We start from the raw sequence: 17,494 nt of genomic DNA on the forward strand, positions 1-17,494 counted from the left end.
ATGTACACACTCTTAATGGATGAGAAGTGGAAGGACGTAAACAAATGCACAGATAGGAAGGGGAAAACAATCCATGAGCAGCCCCTCAAATCCTCCTTTAGTCTCACCCTCTCCCCTCCCACACAGAAATATGAGGACATCATTCTTTTGTGGCTCTTAAATGTCAAGAAAGGGGTGGTGCGGGCAGTATGTTTGTGTACCTGCAAACAGGAATTGGATCAGGTGGCTACGGTAAGTGGAAAAACACAGAAACAGATTCGCAGACACCAAACACCAACCAATAACAAGCCACTTAATGCAAGTCTGACAGGAGTGTGTGCGGGTGTGGGCGGATGTTAGATAGAGAATAATACCACGATTCGTTCTCCAATAGTAATCTTTTCAAGTCACCTTCAAGTAGTGCTTACGTTATTGACATTTCAGGCTACATTTGGTGTTCTAACCGGGGGGGAATGTAATTCTTAGAAGGTGTTTATTTTATTCGAGTGATATATTCTCATAGTTTACTCGACAGTATAAAAGGAATATTAAACACTGTATTTAGCACTGCTACAATATGTTGTACATCAATATGCATTTATAATTGTGACATTATATTATTTATTTGTTCATACCAAGTGTAATTTGTATTTTGTGCTTGAAGATTGGACTCAAGATCGTTTTCACAGCCTGCTGCTACACATCAGCACTGTGAAATGTAACGATTGTCAAATGACATGTTTGCTTTCAAGGCTTGTTATGTTTTCAACTTTGAAAGCAGATGTTGTCAGTCCCTAAGTCTCCCCTCTGGTGTGTCAGGATAAAAACAAAAGTAATAACAACAGGAAAAGAAGAGAAGCATGTCAAAGGCCAATTGTCTTCAGTCCCTCATGTTTCAAACCCAATCAGGCGGGCCGGTGATAGCTCAGCCCCGGGTCTCGTCTCCTCATTCCTGCAGCAGTCACAAAGACGGAATGAAAACATGGCTGGAGCCTTTGTTCTCTATTCCAGACAAGTACACTTTTAAAAGGTTACGCTTGGTTTGATTTCTATCTCTCCACTGGTGTGGTGGGGCTGGCAGAGAAGTTGGTGTCGGGGGCCAATGAGTTGACAGCTACCTGGGTGGTGTTACAGACTAGCTGGGCCCGAGGCCCCTGCTGGCGCCACGCCACACAAATACTGTAATTACCTCTGTGGGGGAAAAAAAGCTGCGTTTGCACCTGTGACAGACATGCCCTGATTAATAGGCGAGACTTACATCCCTCCCTCGCCTTGGTTGTTTGGCTGACTACCTCCCCCTGTCAAGATTTAAGATCTAAACCTTCTGGAGCCCACAGTGTTTAATCTGTGTATTTGATGCTGCTCTAGTCCTTGAGGATGATTTTTACCTTCCTCTGATCTTTTGGCTACAATCCTACATGAAAAATACTGATTCCAAACACGAGTAGTCATATTTAAGTGATAGGATTCTTTAGGAAAAATTGTTCCCTTAACATAGTTGAACATTTCCTAAATAGTGGTTTGTATTTTCTTGTATAAGGTATAAGAGACATATTTATTTGATCTTGATGGATGAAAAAAGACAATGGTACTATCAACCATAGCAGAGCCTGTCTGATATACTAGTGTATGCTTTAAAAAAAATTATGAAGCAGAGAGTCTTTTTCTTACCCTGACACTTTTACTCCCACCCTCCCTCCCTTCCTCCTCCACCCACACTAACAACTGGAGAAGCTATTCTGTTTCATGTACATCAGACATAGTGTTATCCTCAGGGTCTGACCTAGACTACTCTCTACTATACCCGCTCTTTCCAGGATAGGTACAATGCAGCCCTTGCCCTGCATTAGTGCTCACAGAGACACCACAACAAAAACAAACCCTGGAACTCCAGACCCCTCCATGCCTTCAGGAGCTCTGAGTAGTGCGAGGGGGGGGGGAATAATGGAGCCTTTCGATACAGTCAAAATAAAAAAGAAAGGAGGGAGGTCTGGCATTGGTTTCAACGCCAGCGGAGAAAATGTTTTCAATGCCGCTGCTTTTCACAGCGGCGGCACCTGTCCGAATTCGCAGGCCAACAGGAGGTCGAGGTTAGTTTAACTCATTGGTATGGGAGGAAAAGCATGGCAAGGATAACGGTTAAAGAATCGGTTGTGGGAGAGAGAAAAAGAGAGCAATAATGGCATAAATGTGGCCATCAAATGTGGAAATTACACAACTGTCAAAGGCACTGTGTTTTAACAGGTGTTTTCAATTATTATTTAATTAGAGCTCTGTTCAGGTTTAAAGGCGGGCAGAGCCATGCTGAGTTACTCCACGCACCAATAAGAATTACAAAGATGTTGTTTGTCCCAGGTGGCAGGTGCAACAACGCTGATAGGAGGGTGGGAAAGATGTCAATCAAACACAGCCTGCACACTTCAACACACTCCTGAGAAGAGTTGTTATCATACACAACAACTGAAATCACCTGTGTGGCAGTACCTTTGAAAGCACATTGACTAAAGGCATGAACATTAAGGATGAAGCAGACAGGATGTTCTCTGCAAGGCTGTTTGGGGTTTGAAAGAACAGAAATGACAGATTTTTAAGAGAATTCAAGAATTGAGAGAGACAACTTGACTTTACCTCGTACGTAGAGATTGGCAGGAGATGAGTAACGGGTCCCAGCGCTGTTCAAGGCAACACATTCATATTTTCCTTGGTCGGACTCTTCGCTGATCTCGATTTGCAGAGCTCCTGTGTAGGGGATTAACACATTTAGCCGTCTTGACAGTTGTGGAATATGAGATGTAATTTGGCATGAAACCACAGCAGATATCTGTACAGTGACTCGCTAGAGAGCCTGTAGTCAACTAGCCTAACCCAGTTCATGCATCATTTAGAGCCCTTACATAGACGCAGTTTTGTCAAGAAATCGTTTACGAAAACATTAACATTTTGCTGATTTGACGAATTTAATGAACCTGCTAACAGAATATTTCCCTAGTCGTGTTAAGGAGAAAAAAAGGGACCATGACTGAAGGTCAATTAATCATCTAAATAACATGTCACAACCGTCAAAGTCTCATTAGGCATCCTGCTTATGGAAATAATTGACAAACCAAAGTGTTTGTGTAATATATCTCAGCCAGGAAAAGGATCAGCTCTACTGAAAAATAAACACAACAAAAGCAGACGGATGGATAACATATGATGTTAATATCCAATATAACTAATCAGCCTACTGCTTAATACTAACAACTGTGTAATATGCGTGTTACACAGTTTAACCAAATACATCATTTACACTTATGGGCCTCAAGAGAAATTCTACTCTACTGATTAAGTATTCTGATTTTCAGCTAAGAGTAAATCATGTGTTTGTATATCCTAATTGTTCAATGCAACCATATCCAACTAAACTGATATAAAGGTAAATGTGACTTATGTCTAAACTGTTAATTACGTTTTTTTTTCTTGAGGGCCTAGGATGTGCAGCAAAGCAAAAGGCGGTGCAGGTATCTTTTCTTTGTTGAACAGGTATTTAGCATTGAGGTCATAATTGTGTTTTTTCCATCACCAACTGTTTCACCATGTCTCAACGAAGCCCTTAAGGGAGATGCTCCTCTGCCAGATGGCTTAGATTAGTATTCACAATCCCAAAAAGCCGTTGTCATCAGACAGAAGGCTAACATGTTTTTTCTGACAAAGCATGAACGCCCAGGAGACATGTTTCTGTGTGGTCATTTTGACACACCATGTCTATAACCATCATATAAGTATTAATACATTTAGTTTTAATTTGACAAATACAAATAGAGACCTAAAACAGCAAAATTTACCTGAATCCCAGAATAAAAAAAACACATGTTTAACAACCAGACGACATCACCCAGCAGTACATATGTGTGTCACAAGTGAGTGATAACATTGATCAAGTCTCAAAACAGCATGGCACTAGCAGACAGCCACCATGCTGTTTGAAAATGACAAAAATACTCAGCGTACGATGATGTCAGGATACATTTTTTTTCACATCATGCAGTATGAGATGAATACAACAAACAGGTTCATCACCAACCAAAGGGGACTCGGATCAAGACGAGACCAAAAAAGAGAAGTGAAACAGGGCGGGGCAGAGACATGTGATAACATCACCTCAGATCTCATGACAACATATCTCTCCAAGGTGTTTGCTTTGCACGCTGAGCTCAGCGCTGTCTGATTCAGCAATGACATGCACCTGCATACTAATGCTGGTGTCACCAATCTGTCAATCTGCCCCTTCCCATGGGAGAAAACAGTGTGAGTACTTCAGAAATGTACAAGGTTACCGCAGTTGTCAGAGCTGCAATGCAAAACTGCTTTAAATTACTTTCAACTTCTCAAACAATGGATCTTCTACAAGCTCATTTCAGTGGAAAAATAAGTCAAGGGGAACAGAGGCTGACAAATAGCCACCTCAAAGAGTTAAACATAGGAATATGGGCTTTATTAGGGGCCATGGACTCATGGACAGTGAGACAGACAGCTGGTCCCAAGCGTCCACTATTTACGTCCATGTTGTGAAAGGAAATCATGCTTTCATTCACATGATTACCATAAAAAGGGGCTGAAGCTTCCACCTTAACGATCTCGCTTGGAGGCAATGCTGCATGTGCTGTATGCAAATGAAGCCGCTTCAGTGTACATTGATGCTAAGATAGGAGGCAGGTAGATCCTCTTGTGGCCACATTGGCCTTTAGTTTAAAATGCAACTCCTCGCCTCTTTCGCTCAAAAGCCAGGCGAGAAGCTGATGTGAAAGATGTGAATGCGTGTGAATTGTTCATAAATAAGGTTTATTTCTAACAGTGTAGGAGGGGCTTTAAAAAAGCTAATTTAAAAGATAACACCTTGGACTTGCTATTGCATTACCCTGACATGAGGGTTGGTGATCATTTGTTTGTTAGCGAGCAGACAGCAGACAGGATGTCGGGAGGAGACGAATGGGGAAGAGGGTGTGTAGGCGCTAACAGCGTGAATGAACCTGGTGATGTGGCGTTTGGGGGGGAATGCAGGGGTCTGATGTGGATGTGAGGGAATGGTGTGGACGTGATATTTTCCAACACACTTCATCATCCTTACCTCTAATTGGTGTACCACCTAGGTGGGAGTAATTTCAATGCAAAAAGGGTTGAGAGATTAGTTAGAAATCCACTTATATAAGTGGGAGAGAAAAACATGGCTTCTGACAAGCCACATATAAAAACGAAAATAAAAACTGATACAGAGTAGAAGCCAGTTAAATGTAATGTGACAAGTGCACTTAATCAATGCTATGAAGCAATATACTTTTTCGACTGCACGAGTTTTCTGTAAATGACCAAGAAAAATCACAGCAGCAAAACCTTTTATAATATATTGCTGCTACTTTTGCATTTACAGACAACAGCTACAGCCACATTTGTACTTCATAGTAGCATTACAATTGCATTCAATTAAAGCATTTTTTATACAAATCTTTCTAATTTAAGATGGCCTTACTCTGTGTACAGAATGCATTTTTGCAGAAAGTCGTTAGTAAAATGGGCAAGAGAAATGAATGAAAGTCATACACATTAAATAGAAAGATGCACAGCAAAACGTATTCAGGTCACAGGTATTAAATTGAAAAGAGGTTAGTATTTCAACAAAGTGAATGGTTTAGATGGTGTGGAAAGAAAGACCTAATGTTCCTGTGTGCTGACTAACATCTTGTGGTATAACAGGAGGAACTGGATCAGCTTTTCTGTTTAACTGCAGCAAATGAATGCACCTTTTTTGGCAATTACAGAATTCGCCCCCTTTTAGGCCATATGCCGTATTGTTAATCATGAAACGGCACCAGATGTCAAAAAAAGGGTTGTGGAGAGAAAGAATTGTCTGTCTGGGGGCATTACATATCAGCAGTTTTTCAGGCACTCACTATTTGCGAGAAAGAAAACTAATTAAAAGTTTGTAGCTCCAAATATATATATAAAAGATCATGGTTTAAGGCACAGTTTATCATTGTTTTAAAATAGACTATCAAACAATTAAGTAATTGTGTTATTATTTAATTTGCGAGCAATCTGTAATTGTGGTTGTGCTTTTGGTAGGGCAGCGTTTTAATACTGCGAGAACATGGGCAGTGCAAGGGAACATGCTGCAGTGACCTGTATTCAACTTCCACTTGGCAGCTGTAGTGCCAGGCTTTTTCTGGAGTAGCTCTCATCTCTAATCTTTGGGGCCTCAGAACTGTAGCCTGGCCTTACACTCTGTAAGTGAGGTAGATTTACTCAGGAGTCACAAGACTGAATCGGGTCAAAAGCCACTAATCTATCCACCTTGCACCTTTTCCATCTGATCCAGGTCAGGTAAGCGCAGCTACTTCATCAAGTGGACTGCGACTGTGGACACCTCATAGCGGTTTTATTTTTTGTAAAGTTGAATCCTAGCTAATGCTTAAATGGCTGGCCTCATTGTCACCCAGCTGCCTGTTCAAAGTGGGATTAAGGATTATTTAATATAGTGAAAAATATCTTTCTGTGCTTTGGATGTTACAAGCTCATGCATCACTGTCAAAGATTGCACGAACACGAATAACTTTATTTCCAACTTCTGTGTAACTTTATAAGTGGCTGCAGCTTCGAGAAATACAATTCTGTTAGAAGTCATCTTTCTAACCAAGGTGACAATCGCTGAATACGATTTTCATGTCCTTTGTGATAAAAGAGAATACATGAAGTCATACAAGACAACAAAGGACTTTTGTGTTTTCACATCATCCTCAGGTCTTGTGTGCCTCATGTCTGTTGATATTCATCACTACTTGGTATTCTGCTACTTGACTTTGCTATAGTGACACTATCAGTATGTCATGTAGAGTAACACAATAAAGAAATGAGATCAGATCAGATCAAATGTTACCTGAACGAAGCTGTTTAATGCGCCCGTTGCTGCTGCTGATGTCCACAGGAAGCATGTCCTTGTACCAGGTTATCTCTGGGTCTGGGTTTCCGCTGGCAGCACACAGCATGGTGGCAGTTCTGGTCTTCTCAACCACCTTCAGCTGGGGACCCATATCGATAGTGGGGAAGCCATGGGGGATCTGGGTCTCTGAAAAATTCAAAAGGCAGAATTTTGAGTATATCCAGAGCCACGTGGAGCAAGAAACTGTGTTAAAAAGAAAACGAAAAGAGGGAGAAAGAAGGGGATGCTAACACAACACAAATATTTGTCAGAATGGGCTCTTATGGCTGTGAGAGGCGTTGAGTACATCAAAGCTGTTGAGCTAGCAAGGACAGAAAAGAGGATGAACAAGAGCAAATACATTTCAGGTGCTCAAGGCTGCACAGTAATCAGAAGGCACACAAGCACACAGAATTAGCACAACAGCACTACTACTGCAGGGGAACTGGAGAACTGCCATCATTTGGATTTCAAATTTGTTTGAGAAAAATCTCTGATTGATTATCGCAGCAGGCTTATTACAGGTTTAGACAGAGGAAGGATAGCAATCTGTCTCTGGGTACCCATGCATAAATGAGCCACTTTAGGCTTAGCAAGTTAAACCTAACGATTTGAATAATCCAACTCGACATAATGAATGTAACAGCATAACCATGACAACACAGCAAGTATAATCCTTAAAGCAAAATGTGGTATTCTGAGGTAAAAGGTCAAATATATATTGATTTTATATCGTAAAATATGCGGAAGATATGAGTCGTGGGTTATTTCAGGGTCAGCGTTGGCCTATTACATTCTGAAAGTTATCAGGAAGAGGTACATCCCAGCAGATAGTGTTTTTTACACTTACAATATGATTCTGTACATTCAAGTCATGATATTAAACTGCCTACACAAGTATATAAACAAGCAGTTATCTCTGATATTCAGAATAAACAATGTTACTGCTATGTTGAGAATTGAGAATGCTCATTGGTGAGAAAAACAGTAACAGTCCTTCCTCTTTGAAAGAAAAGACCCAGTGGAAATGTTTTTTTAATCCAAATTAGGTCACTGACATGGCCTAACTATGCTGCAAATCTGAAATAAACCCCCCTCCCACCTATCCTCATAATAAACTCTGATTTAACCTCTGAGCAGCGTTAATAAAGGAGAAACACAACGGCCCTTGAGAAGACTTTTTATCAGCTTGCTCTTAAACTTGTAATCTCTTTTATCTGCTTCCTCATGTGCAGATGTATCCCTGGGGCCAAAGTGCTCAAATTAAATCCTTACAAAAGCGCTAATGATCTCAACTCCTTACTTTGGTTCCCCGTGAGACGACACCTAACTGCTGGTCAACAATAGGGAAAATGATAGTTGCTCCACAGGGAGGAACTGAATTAATACAAGACAAGATTTGGCTTTTTAGGAAAGCTGAGCAAATGTGTCCATAACAAGATTACAATGTTACCCAAGGACAACTGAATGGTTCACAAAAAAAGAACTATTGATTGCATGATGCTTTAGAGAGACAAAAACAAACAAGGTCATGTTGTGCGTTGTATTGTATCTCAAACTACCGCCGAGGACTCGTCAACCATGTAAGACAGTGAGTGCATTGTTCATGTGAAAAAAAAATGCAATGTAATGTGCAAAAGAAAGAGAGCCAGCATCCTCTGCAAAGTTCCCTGATTAATTGGTACATGAAAGTTGTTGTTCACTTTATACTCATCAGAAAAACAAATGCCTTCTGTTACAGTGTCCATTGTGAGCTGTGTTACAAGAGATACAAGAATGGCTCACATCAGTCATCAGCTATGAGAAGGACAAGAAGTGATCCTTCAAGTAAGGGATAATGTGCAGCGAGGCGGTCATTATGGAGAAAAGAACACCCGACAGGCAGATCAGGAGCCCGACGCGAAGCGGAGGGATCTTGAACTGCATGAAGGGTGCACATTATCCCGCTTATTACATGGCCACATTCTCAACAAAGTAACTATATGACTCCCAATATTAATTGAAATGCTTTTATAGATTTAGAAAATGTTTTTATTGATTTAAAAAATAGTAGGCTATTATTTATTTTAAATGACATGCATCCGCTAAGAAAAATAGTCCGTTGTTACTGTTGGAACTACGTACTGTAGCAACGGCAGGAACTGCTTCGATAGCGTTTTGTGAAATGCTGTAGCGTTTTCTCAAATGCTGTGGTGTTTCCTGAAATGCTGTGGTGTTTCCTGAAATGCTGTGGTGTTTCCTGAAATGCTGTGGTGTTTTGTGAAATGCTGTGGTGTTTCCTGAAATGCTGTGGTGTTTCCTCAAATGCTGTGGTGTTTTGTGAAATGCTGTGGTGTTTCCTGAAATGCTGTAGTGTTTTCTCAAATGCTGTAGCGTTTTGTGAAATGCTGTGGTGTTTCCTGAAATGCTGTAGTGTTTCCTGAAATGCTGTGGTGTTTCCTGAAATGCTGTGGTGTTTCCTGAAATGCTGTGGTGTTTCCTGAAATGCTGTGGTGTTTCCTGAAATGCTGTGGTGTTTCCTGAAATGCTGTAGTGTTTCCTGAAATGCTGTGGTGTTTCCTGAAATGCTGTGGTGTTTCCTGAAATGCTGTGGTGTTTCCTGAAATGCTGTGGTGTTTCCTGAAATGCTGTGGTGTTTTGTGAAATGTTGTAGCGTTTTCTCAAATGCTGTGGTGTTTTGTGAAATGCTGTGGTGTTTCCTGAAATGCTGTGGTGTTTCCTGAAATGCTGTGGTGTTTCCTGAAATGCTGTGGTGTTTCCTGAAATGCTGTGGTGTTTCCTCAAATACTGTGGTGTTTTGTGAAATGCTGTGGTGTTTCCTCAAATGCTGTGGTGTTTTGTGAAATGCTGTGGTGTTTCCTCAAATGCTGTGGTGTTTCCTGAAATGCTGTGGTGTTTCCTGAAATGCTGTTTTGACTTGTACTTCAGGGCCACCGTAGGTTTCTGCCCCGTTACTTCTCCGCTGTTTTCTTGTCCCTCTTGTCTTGTCGAGACTGCATGCAGTTTGCTTTTTGGCCAAACTGTATACAGTTAAATCGACCAAACTTCTTTCTGCAGATTTGAGCGTCCTTAACAACGGTCAATAAGTCCTTGACAGCGGTCTGTCTGTTCTGGATTGACAACGTGTCACGTGTTCTGAATTGACCAATCAGAATCGAGTATTCAACTAAGCCATGTAATAAGACCTAATAAATACACTTTTAGAAATCTACTTCTGAGTCATTTGTTGACTACATTTGCTCCAGTATTTTTGGTGCACTTTTCCTATTTCCTAAAACATTTATAACGTGAACCTCTGATTTGTGTCAAAGCCTACACTAAAACAAGGCTATTTTTCCTCTATGCTTAGCCTGTCTGAGTACAAATTTCCATATGTAAATGGTTGAGCATGAAGAGGTGCATGGGTGTACTTTGTTCCGAATCCCAGCAGAGCGGTTGTTCCTGCTCTCACCCTTGTGTTTGGCCTGTGGCCCGGATCGTCTCATATTCAGATGTAGTTGACAGATTTCTGCTTGGCCTCTTATCTTTGCGGTGGGGCTTACTTCCCCTCTAACGATATTATAGGATTTGTTTTCAGAAAAACCCAACTGAAATCAGGATACCTCTACAAAACAGACAACTACCGCACATAGAAATAATATGGTACAATTTGTAATTGTATGAATAATGGTAACAGTAGCGCCCTGTGGTCCTCTGTGGTTTGCTCTCTCTAACCTTCAAAGGGAAATACACACCCTGCATGATGTTGAAGCGTCAGTCCTTTACTAAAAGAGGTCTATCGAGAAAAAAACTGAAAATACAATTGGACAGTTGTTGGACAGACCTTGGTGGTTAAGGACTGGCACACTCATGTATTATTATTCTTTTAAGGGGCAATGTGGGAGAGTCATCAATTATACCAAAGCTATAGAGAGCTGACCTCCAGTCTCATCTACTTATAGTTCACATGTGCATAATGGCCACAAATCACCTGAGAAGAGGTCCTTTGTGCCTGAAGACAGGTACCCAATTTCTAATCAGATTCACTGGGGTAGGACATGCTTCATGTAGTCCCTCAAAAAAATCCTTTCCGAGATCATTTTTTTGTATACACTTATTAACGTACTTATTTCAATACTTAGTTTAACAACCTTATCTATACATAATCTGCGCCATCTGTCAGTCCAATCATGAAAGGGATAATTAACATGGTCTAAAACCTTGTGAATATAGACGTGTGTGCACATGTTAATCCATTGATTAAGAGATATGTGTCTCAACGTATTAAAACATCTCTAGAGATCTCAGCGCTGCAGCTCCAAGCAGGTGGCTGATCTTAAAACGAGCGTGGAGAGAGAGAAAAAAAGTGTGTACATTGAAGTCTTTCTACCAGACCTCTGCTGATTCCCCAATGTTCCTGTGTTCATATTGTACACATAACACACGGTTGGGCCTCACAAATCGCTCCATCTCTCAGCCAGAAAATGGTGTAGCTTCCCTATAGGTCTAGTATAAAGTAACAATGTGGTGGAAACCAATCGATTCAATGAGGCATGACTCGGATCCTGTCAATCACACCTAGCCAGTAACCCCAGGGATAGCACTGAGACGGATTGAGAAGTCTGTCATACCATATTTTGAGGGAATTTCAGAAGATTTGTTCTGTTTTATCAAAAATCTACCCGTGGCAGCTCCAACTTTTGTTATATATTCCCGCAGAAGGAAGTAACTTGTCTAACCAAAGGGGAAAGCTATTTATGCGATAGTGCTTTGCAGAACTATGCCTTTGAATGAAAACACTGGAATATCAGCATGTCTTATTTTCCACCAAACACTCCTGTATTTCTGCATATAGAATATTCATGATTACGATTATTGGAAAAGGTTCCTGGGCTGTGAAAAATGCAAACCATTGGTAAAACAGTGTGAAAGACCCAAAGGAGTTATTACACGAGTCAGTGGCTTTTTCATATCAGGAAGCACAAACAGAGAATACTTTAAAAGGCAAACTACTGCTGCTGCAGAGCTTATACAGTATATGCATTTATCCCCTAGGCTTTAATGTTAAATGTTTGCATTGACGGTGGATAGTTATTACAACTGTCCGGCACTATTTTTCACAGTATGTCTCATAAGTGGAGTGAACCATAGCTTCACTTGGTGTGTCAATTTTAAAATGAGAAATTGTTGGGCTGTATGTACAGTACCTGCAATGAATATGTTGGAGGCAGAGCATTGCTTCCATAGAGTGTTATATTTCAAAATGGGGTTTATTCTTCAAGAACACAATGTATGGCCAATTTCAACTTTTTAAACTAAGAAAAACAAAACCTCCCAAGGCCTATTCAAACCAACTTTAAGGCAAAGATAATAAACGTCTGTCATGATGCTGTAATGATTTGTGCTGGACCTAAAACACAGTATCTGGTTTTAAGGTTTTTCCCTGACGGTGTAAAGCTATACTCATTCCTGCTGGATTTCCAGATGTCTCAAGGCCAAGCCACAGACTGAAGCTGATCTTTGATATAACAGTCCTCTCACACCCTGGCTTTGACTCTTAAAAAGCACATTATTTTGAGTAGCATACAATTACATGTTGTAAGCTGAGAAATCATAAAATACCCATCGAGGACTATTTTCAGGATAAACAGTTAATTAGTTTTATCAGGTTAGAATGTAAACGCAATGCTCAGTATGAAACGTTTCTTTAAACAGTTGCAAAACCATGCAACCCTTTTTTCTCTTTACACATATTTTGTACAGATTATGTTGATAGTTAAGATTGGAGTCCTGTCTGTCCTTTCCTTGTACTGCAACTCCTGAGGCTGGCTCGTCATCCGGAGAAGACAAAGACAAGCCTTTGTTCAGTTCTCTTTAACTCAAAGGGGAAGAAAAGGAATGAGGACATTTGGAGAGAATCCAATGAAATAGTGCTGGCAATGCAGGTTGATGTTTGTCAAGATGGAGGGCATTATGAATAAAAAGCCCTCTTGTGCTAGAGAGTAATTCATCAAAAAAAGCTCCACTTTTCTGTCTAGTCGAGCCAGGAAAATATCACTAAGGTGAAAATCCTGCGATAATGTCACACAAGCGATCCATTACAATGATGAAGAATGCTGCAACAAAAAAAACTAAACCAAAAATACATGTCTGACTTTTTTTGCTCCCAAATGGCTCGTTTATTCTGCATGTATGCAGACTTAAAAGACTGAAATTATAAACGCTGTATGTATAATGTAGTCCAGGGGATGTCTAATACTGAGGTGTTCATTTGGTCTAAAGGAGTACTATTAAATGGCACATTTGCAAAGTGCTTCAGGGACACAGTTGTTAAAAACACAACTAGTAGAAACACCCTGGATATGCAAAATCATCAGGGCATCAGGCAGAAGGGCGTCAAACGTAAAGCTAGAAGCTCGAAAACTGGTTCTGCCATGATGTGAAAAATAAAGTCCTTTGTTCTCTAAACAGCCGATTATCACGCACATTCTGCAATACGAGCAGCAGTAAAACTTGTTTAAGTGGTTATAGCACTACTGTAAAAAGAGAGGGCAGTAGGGGATGGCTTAATGTGGTTTTGTGGTTGTTCTAGTCAATTAGAAGAGCAGTGGGGGCCTTCACTATACACAAAAGGCATGGGGCAACATTAGTAACATTATTTGTAATGAGAAAATTACAAATATGGTAATTATATAAATTAGGAAAACATGATACAATAATCAGAAACCGTTGTTTTGGGGAGGTGCGGCCTCTGCTGTAACAGCCACAGGCGGGTGAGAGAAGAAAGAGGAAGTAAAATGGCGAGGGGAAGGAGGGGAGAAGAGGAGGGCATGCCAACCTCCTGCCAGTTCCAATTACCAGTGTGAGTGGAGCGTGGCAGCTAGGGCGATGGGTCTAATCAGAGCCCTGCTGAAAGAGACCCGTCCCTGTCCTCCTGTCCCACTGGGAGGCTGCTGGAGCTCAATCCCACACTAGCGTCAGCCAGCGTTTTCCCCTCAACCCAAACACACTCATCTCAATGGGGGAAAACACTCCAGACACCCCAGTTCCTTCATAACAAGGGGAGCCCTGACACAGTGGCACTAGATAAGCATTTGAAAAAAAAGAGACTGCCTCATTTCCATTTCAGTATGTCCTAGTATCTTCTTCAAGTGCAAAAAGTGGTGAAAGGCATGTGCTGCTATGAATGTTTTAAGTGAGAATTACAGCACAGAAGGGTCCCTTCAGAGAGAACATGTGGTTATGAAAGATATGTTGAGAAATATTCATGTGGAACATTGCTGCAACATGAACAGGAGTTGTGTACATGTTTGCAAGCTGCCAACCCCATCTTCGGCCTCTTTCCGTATCAATAGTTAATCTAATTCGGCCTCAACATGTGGCATCAAAAATGAAGGTGATGGAGTGAGCCCTTCTTAAATTGCTTAGCTTCTACATCTGAGCTTATCTAATTTCAAGCAAGAAAAAAAAGACCTTATGATCTCCATGTGTGCCAGTTGCAAAGTGATGGATGAGAACAATTAAAGGTGATGTCTCCTTTGATAGTGTGCACCAAAGGACCATAGTGACAGCAACACAGCCGCTTGCCTCATGAAATATTACTGCTTTAAAATCTACCCTTTAAACATACATCAGTGCACTGTCTTTATAGGTTAAAAAAACACCAGGTTTATGCACCTTTTCGAAAATATGTGGGCTGTTTGAATTTAATTCGCCTGTGTGTGGGAATGTGTAAGATTAAGCTCTTTACCGATAGCTGAATGTTTAAAAGAAGTTACATTTCTTTCGAAAAACGACAAAGATTAAAGTCTTAGAGTTTCCTGTGTTTACCCCAAAGACTTTTAATTATTCACCTTTCTGCCAGATCAACCTGTGAGGGGAACTAAATATAGAGTTGTCTACCTCGCAACTGCGTTTGAGTCAATCTGGCAGTGAAAAGCAGACGAGTCGTTTGCAGAAACAAAGCACATGGCCCGCGGCAGTTTCTCGCCAAGAACATTGTCGAGACAGACATTTGCATCTGCCTGAGACGCGGAAGTTTGCGAGACGTGTTAGAGGCAGCAGGAGGTACAAACATAAAACCAAAGCTAACATGAGTTCAACTGAAAGAACTCTATGAATAGTTGGATCTCTGATGGTGGGTAAAACATTGAGCGAGTGAATAGAAAATGTTTAACTGCAAAGGATTTATGAGGAGCTGCACAGCGGTTGCCTCACAGCAAGGTTCTGGGTTCAAACCTATTGACCGGCTTTCTGTGTGGAATTTGCATGTTCTCTACCTGGTGTTTGCCCTACAGTCAAGCAGGTTAGGTTAGCAGGTTGTAAACTGCCGAAAGGTGTGTCTGTCTCTGTGTGTCAGCCCTGTGATTGACGGGCGACCGGTCCAGGTTGTGCCCCGCCTCTCGCCCTGATGTCAGCTTGGATCAACTCCAGCCCCCTGCTGCACTCAAGGATAAGCGAGTCTATCTGACTGATGGATGGATTTATGAGGAACACAAAAGTCATGGTGGGATTCAAATCTGTTGGACAGTGGTAATGGATAGAAATCTAGAGATAGCAGCGTTTCCATTTACAGTAATGGTTAGGGCTATTGCTTATTAACATTTCTGATGGGTCGGCCAACTTTCTCCTTGTAATGTTTGATAAGTATAGTAGCCAATACTTTCTTTCTGAAGATCTGTGACATTCATGCAGCGACTAATAAGCCCATACTGGGATTCATGTTACTGCCTTGGCGCTTTTGACTTGCAATACATTGGGGGCAAAGAGTTTTCTCACATGTTCTGCCATGAAGGGCAAGTGAGCAGGACCCTCGTGCTCTTCAGAGAAATACTACTTGGCAGAGCTCGCACTGCAGAGGTCTCCTCAGCAGGGATGACACGGCACACCCCGACATCAAAGACCCAGCAAGGAGGCCATTGATGTAATACTGTTGTAATGACATGAAAATTGTAAAAAGAACCTCCATAGAAATGGGGGCAACTGCACAATGTGCATTCAAATACGTCTTAACTTCTTGTCAAGCCTGTTGTCTCTGGCACGTTATCTTTTAGACCAGGTGTTATGGCAGTTGCTATGGACATACTGGTTCATCAAACAAACAGTGCTCAGGGTGGACAAATGGCACGCCAGACACACCTGCAGGCAACGGAGCGTGACAAAAACATAGTCATAACAAAACACTGTTAATGTTGTTGTTAGTTCCCTCAGTGCTGCATGCTAGTGGTCCTATCAGGGTGCTGTTATTCTGCTGTTTATCCGAGTGTACTCGCAGTAAAAAGACTGTAATGCATGCCATGACCTTTGAAATAATACACTTTTTTGTCTGGCGGAGCAGAACATTTGGCCTTACTTCCTCGCCTACAGGCAGGTAATCAATAACAGTCATCTAATTCCCCCCATTCCTTCATTTCCTTCCGCCCCTCCTCTCTTTTTATCATCTCCCTCTCTCTACTTTCCTATTCATCTCTACTTCTCCATTTTTCTCCTATCTGATATCATACTTCCACTGTAGTCAGTATGATCTACGACCCTGCCAAATGCCTTACGCCTGTTATTTATGCTGCAGCACACCAGTTAGTACATAACCGTGGCCTTCGACCATTACTGCAACCCAAGGGTGGTCTTCTGAATTCACATGGTTATGCTGACCGAGTCACCTTGTGGGACAAGCACTGCTGCACAGAATCATATCCTCCATTAACTACGCTATACGCGTAGCACAGCTGTAGGCTTTCATTTTGAGATTACAGCTCTACTTCTTGCCTCGTGGTCCTTCCAACAGGAGTTTGATTGAAGACCCTTGAGATTATAGTATCACAGAGTACACGGTTTGTGGTTTACTACTCGTTTTAATGTAACAGCCTCTAAGATGGAAAAACCTAAGGGCTCATGGTACATTTCTGTGGTAATACAATGTGGCTAATAAGACAGGCTATTCCTCCAGGTGTCTTGGGAAAAAGAACAAGGACAGGACCCAAAACCAGGAAGCGTGACAGTTAATGAAATGGGTCTGCAAAAGGAAGCAGAGCAGCGGTTTGCAAATTAATTAATTAATTGATCTTCTCCCCAACTCAAATTAATCATCAGCAGAGCTTTATTGTGACATGTTTAGTGTAATTACAGCAGATAGGGATGGCTTTTATGAGCTGGGAGAAAGGCAGTGGATATAGTGGAATGTGGCAGGTTCTGTTAATTAAATCCTCACTGACCGGGCTCCTGTGACAGTGTTCTCTCAGTCAGAGATAATGAATAATGCACAGAGTCTGTGAGTCAATGTCGACAGCCACAACTGTGTAGTGGTTTGCAGAAGTGATAGGTGTCCATGAAGATCACACTGTGGTATGACCTATTAACTGCCCACCTCGACACAGGGAAATGCAATCATTTCATCACCACTGCTGGTCAACGGTGGGATAGAGAAAAAGAAAACACGACGGAAAGGTGGGAACATGACATTCAGCCAATAATTGCCCGATGGCTGGTACTTTTCTGTGGTTATAAAGATTTAGCCATGAATGCTTTTAGTAGTACCGGTAATACAATCTACATATTATCCCTTTTTTTTGTAAAACCATATCTGAT

At 41.3% G+C, this 17,494-nt stretch overlaps 1 protein-coding gene across 4 annotated transcripts in view; it reads right to left on the minus strand.

Moving 5' to 3' along the window:
• Nucleotides 1-17,494, minus strand: part of LOC117500375 (receptor-type tyrosine-protein phosphatase F) — a 123,105-nt gene that overhangs the window by 62,989 nt on the left and 42,622 nt on the right. For all 4 annotated transcript variants that reach the window (XM_034153248.1, XM_034153247.1, XM_034153246.1 and 1 more), the window contains exons 5-6: nt 6,890-7,078; nt 2,608-2,718 (exon numbers count right to left, since the gene is read on the minus strand). In XM_034153248.1, coding sequence (XP_034009139.1) covers nt 2,608-2,718; nt 6,890-7,078 — 300 coding nt within the window. The remainder of the gene's footprint in view (nt 1-2,607; nt 2,719-6,889; nt 7,079-17,494) is intronic.

Source organism: Trematomus bernacchii, unplaced genomic scaffold (assembly GCF_902827165.1).
Source record: "Trematomus bernacchii unplaced genomic scaffold, fTreBer1.1, whole genome shotgun sequence".
NCBI lineage: Eukaryota > Metazoa > Chordata > Actinopteri > Perciformes > Nototheniidae > Trematomus > Trematomus bernacchii.